At 31.4% G+C, this 4,623-nt stretch overlaps 1 protein-coding gene across 1 annotated transcript in view; it reads left to right on the top strand.

Annotated features, from left to right (window-relative positions):
• The window catches only part of LOC111620042, a 24,098-nt gene that overhangs the window by 11,162 nt on the left and 8,313 nt on the right, over window positions 1-4,623 (top strand). The window contains exon 3 of the mRNA XM_023361887.1: window positions 4,114-4,250. Within this exon, the coding sequence (XP_023217655.1) occupies window positions 4,114-4,250 (137 nt within the window). The remainder of the gene's footprint in view (window positions 1-4,113; window positions 4,251-4,623) is intronic.

The following is a 4,623-nucleotide window of genomic DNA, read 5'->3' as shown; positions in this document are numbered from 1 at the left end:
GAACGGTGCACACTCGGTAAGTAATCCTATAATTTTTTGTTTATAGCATAGTTTATACAGATTATTCCCAAAAAATTATACGTGTTTTGGAAATGTTGAGTCGAATTAGTCTAGAATCGGTTCATTTTATAGAAGAAAACCTTTCAAACAGCCTTAGTCCGTAAACTTCACACATGTCGGGCTGTGATTGGCTCATGTATTTAAGGATTCCTACAACGTAAAATTCTTATAAAGTGGAACGTATCTAAGCATTATAGGGGGGTCTACTGTATAGTAGTATAGATAAGCTATCAATGTTGGATTATTAATCTCTCTAGCTATAATGATTATAAACAATATGAAAAGTAATTCAAATATACCAGTAGTCAAGTTAGTACTTTATTCAATATCTATAAATGGTGTTCACTTTAATATTTATCCAACTACAAGAGAGATGTTTCCAGCATTGTACAAATTTTTATAAAATCAATTAATTCATTCAAAAAAAGGACATGTATATTGTGTGGTAGGTATATGGAAATATGGAAATTTTCCAATCATTGAAAAAAGATGCAAATTAAAATCATGTGGCAATACACAATGCAAGTAGCCTGAACACTAATAATTCAATATTGACAACTTATAATGTTCAGGCTTTTTTAAAATATTAACAGAAAAACCAATGCTCTAATAAGGATTTGGTTTTAATTTTAGCAAAAACACAAATTTAAAAAAGGGGGGACATTTGCATATAAGAATTAAATATATAGGCCTATTTGGAAATGAGGAAGACATTTTCCTTGCCAACAGTTGCTTCAGATACTAACAGTAGGATTTTTTTTCTTACTACAGGAGTGGATTGAAATGTTCTGGAATGCAATGAAAACAAAATAAATGAATTACACTTTATTTTTCAACATAATCTCCTTGAATTTTAACACACTTGATCTAACATTTCTCCAGCTTTTCAAATCCTTTCCAGAAGTGATTTTCTCCAAGGCCCCCAAAGTAGCTGGTTACAGCTTCAATCACTTCTTCATTGGACTAAAATCTCTTTCCAGCTAGGAATGTTTTGCATTTCAGGAACAGACAGTAGTCTGAGGGAGCTGAATCTGGTGATTATGGGGATACAGAAGAATTTTGAACTTAATTTTTGCTAGTTTTTGTTGAACAATTGCTCTTGAATGTGCGGGTGCATTATTATGGTAAAATAGCACTTTTTTACTTGATCATACCCAGACATTTTTCCTGGATTGTTGCTTTGAGCTTGTCCAAAAGTGTTGCATAGTATTGGTCAGTGACGTTTTTCCTTTTTCAATATAGCCAATTAACGAAATTCCTTTGGCATCCCAAAAAACTGATTCCATCACCTTACTAGTCAAAGGAATGATCTTTGTCTTCTTTGGAATCTGCTCACCATCTCCAATCCACTGTTTTGATTGAATTTTTGTTTCTGGTGAGTGAATCCAGGTCTCATCCATTGTCACAGGTTGATGCTTGAAATCTGTTGGATTTCTCTTAAACATTTCTAAACTCTTGGCAGAAATTCAGGCTCAAATGTGTTTTTGCTCCGGACTGAGCAAATGCAGCACTCATCTTGCAGACAACTTATGCAAAATAAGAACTACTTGTTCATAGGAGATGTCCACAGCTTCTTCAGTTTCACACACTTTGATTCAGTGATCTTCTAACACCATGTCATGGATTTTATCCACAATTTCTGGAGTGGTAGCAGTTTTTGGATGGCCTGAACATGTGTGGCCATCCATGTCACTTCTGTGTATTTAAGCGTGTGGCCACGCTTGAATTTGAAAACCCAAATACTTGCTGTGGAAAATGAAGGTTGGAGGGAAAAACCACAATGAAAATCAAGCAATTGTCCAACCAGAATTTGATTTCCATTGCAGTTTTTCCCTCCAAATGGAAAAACTTGACAACAGCTTGAATTTCATTTTTCTCCATGTACCATATAAGCAGGCACACAGATTCACTTCAATGCTTGTAAAAACCTAACTATTGGCCAGATTGATGTGAAATTTAAAGCCAGTACATACAAAAGATTTGCTAATGCATCAAAGGAAAATACCTTCAAACGAAACACTCCCTAGTGATGATTCCAGAAACTTTCCAATCTTCCGTTGTATTACAGTAATGCATTATTATAAGGAGTATTCAGTAACTATNTGGACTAAAATCTCTTTCCAGCTAGGAATGTTTTGCATTTCAGGAACAGACAGTAGTCTGAGGGAGCTGAATCTGGTGATTATGGGGATACAGAAGAATTTTGAACTTAATTTTTGCTAGTTTTTGTTGAACAATTGCTCTTGAATGTGCGGGTGCATTATTATGGTAAAATAGCACTTTTTTACTTGATCATACCCAGACATTTTTCCTGGATTGTTGCTTTGAGCTTGTCCAAAAGTGTTGCATAGTATTGGTCAGTGACGTTTTTCCTTTTTCAATATAGCCAATTAACGAAATTCCTTTGGCATCCCAAAAAACTGATTCCATCACCTTACTAGTCAAAGGAATGATCTTTGTCTTCTTTGGAATCTGCTCACCATCTCCAATCCACTGTTTTGATTGAATTTTTGTTTCTGGTGAGTGAATCCAGGTCTCATCCATTGTCACAGGTTGATGCTTGAAATCTGTTGGATTTCTCTTAAACATTTCTAAACTCTTGGCAGAAATTCAGGCTCAAATGTGTTTTTGCTCCGGACTGAGCAAATGCAGCACTCATCTTGCAGACAATTTATGCAAAATAAGAACTACTTGTTCATAGGAGATGTCCACAGCTTCTTCAGTTTCACACACTTTGATTCAGTGATCTTCTAACACCATGTCATGGATTTTATCCACAATTTCTGGAGTGGTAGCAGTTTTTGGATGGCCTGAACATGTGTGGCCATCCATGTCACTTCTGTGTATTTAAGCGTGTGGCCACGCTTGAATTTGAAAACCCAAATACTTGCTGTGGAAAATGAAGGTTGGAGGGAAAAACCACAATGAAAATCAAGCAATTGTCCAACCAGAATTTGATTTCCATTGCAGTTTTTCCCTCCAAATGGAAAAACTTGACAACAGCTTGAATTTCATTTTTCTCCATGTACCATATAAGCAGGCACACAGATTCACTTCAATGCTTGTAAAAACCTAACTATTGGCCAGATTGATGTGAAATTTAAAGCCAGTACATACAAAAGATTTGCTAATGCATCAAAGGAAAATACCTTCAAACGAAACACTCCCTAGTGATGATTCCAGAAACTTTCCAATCTTCCGTTGTATTACAGTAATGCATTATTATAAGGAGTATTCAGTAACTATATTTATTTTATAAAAATTATTCATTTATATCTTTAAAATATATATATATTTTTTTAACTTAGATTTTTTTTTAATTCATCTTCAATTTATTTATTATTGTTTCTTTTTGAGCAATAACATTTTTTACATACAATGTGATTGTGATTTATGCATAGATGCAGGCATGCACACAAATTTTTCAGTTTCATATGGATAAAATTAAGAAAGACTTTATAATTTACATAAGGAAAAATAATAGTTTGTAATTTATTGTATGAGAAAAATTTATTTATATAAAAAAATTTGAAAGTTAGCAGTATTTCTGATTGTATTATACTGATAAGCATATAAATATCACAAATTCCTTTTTATCAAGTAATATGGGAAAAATTCTGTTACTATGATTGATTTTTTTGAGTTGGCAATCCAATTTATAATCTTATGTGTATATATAGCATGTTATTTTAAGTTTTACATATGTAATATTATGCAAATAATGTAAGTAGTAGTAAATAAAATATGTGAATAATGAAATGATAATAATTTCAAAATATACTATATAATATTAATTATATAAAATATATAAAATAAGGTTGTGTAAATCACAACAAATATTGTAAATAGTTAAATATCTTCATTAAATGTTTGTTTACCTGAAAAGATGTATCAGACTTAATAATTCTTAAAGTTCTTATCAATTTACTTATTTACAATACAGTTAATTATTTGATCCTTTTCAGTCATTTTTTTTTTACCATCAATATCTACTTATAAGTAATTTTTTAAAGTTAAATGCATTGATTTATTTATTTATTATTTATTATTTAGTTAAAAATAGAAATAAGAATACACCCGAGACATTTCATAATATTCATACGGATATTAAAGTGCTAGAATCTAATGTAACTTTTTATGGACAAGAATTTAAGAAATTGTCAAATGAAATTGAAGCAATATCCAAAGAGGTTGGTCACTGTAATTTTATTTTATAAACTTTGTATAAAATTATTGATTTATTTTAATGAAATATGCACAGTCATTTCTCCTGTATGCTGTTTATAAAGTGTTTTATGGTAACTAATTGAATATTTTATATTTTTATAAATTAAAGATTATTTTTGTATTATGTTAAGTTTAAATTGTTCTTGTGAACATTTTAAATAAAAATAAAACATTGACAGTGGTACCTCAGGATACGAAATTAATCCGTTCCGAAACTGAGATCGTATCATGAAAATGTCGTAAGGTGGATCATCTTTTCCCATACGATTACATGTAAAACCAAATAATTCGTTCCAACGCGAAAAACATACTCAAATTAAAGCCAAGTAATACATT

The sequence above is a fragment of the Centruroides sculpturatus genome, unplaced genomic scaffold (genome assembly GCF_000671375.1).
Source record: "Centruroides sculpturatus isolate CEXI.00-Female unplaced genomic scaffold, Cexi_2.0 scaffold12, whole genome shotgun sequence".
NCBI lineage: Eukaryota > Metazoa > Arthropoda > Arachnida > Scorpiones > Buthidae > Centruroides > Centruroides sculpturatus.
The sequence above is the reverse complement of the archived record's forward strand: the minus strand, read 5'-3'. Positions and strand labels throughout refer to the sequence as shown.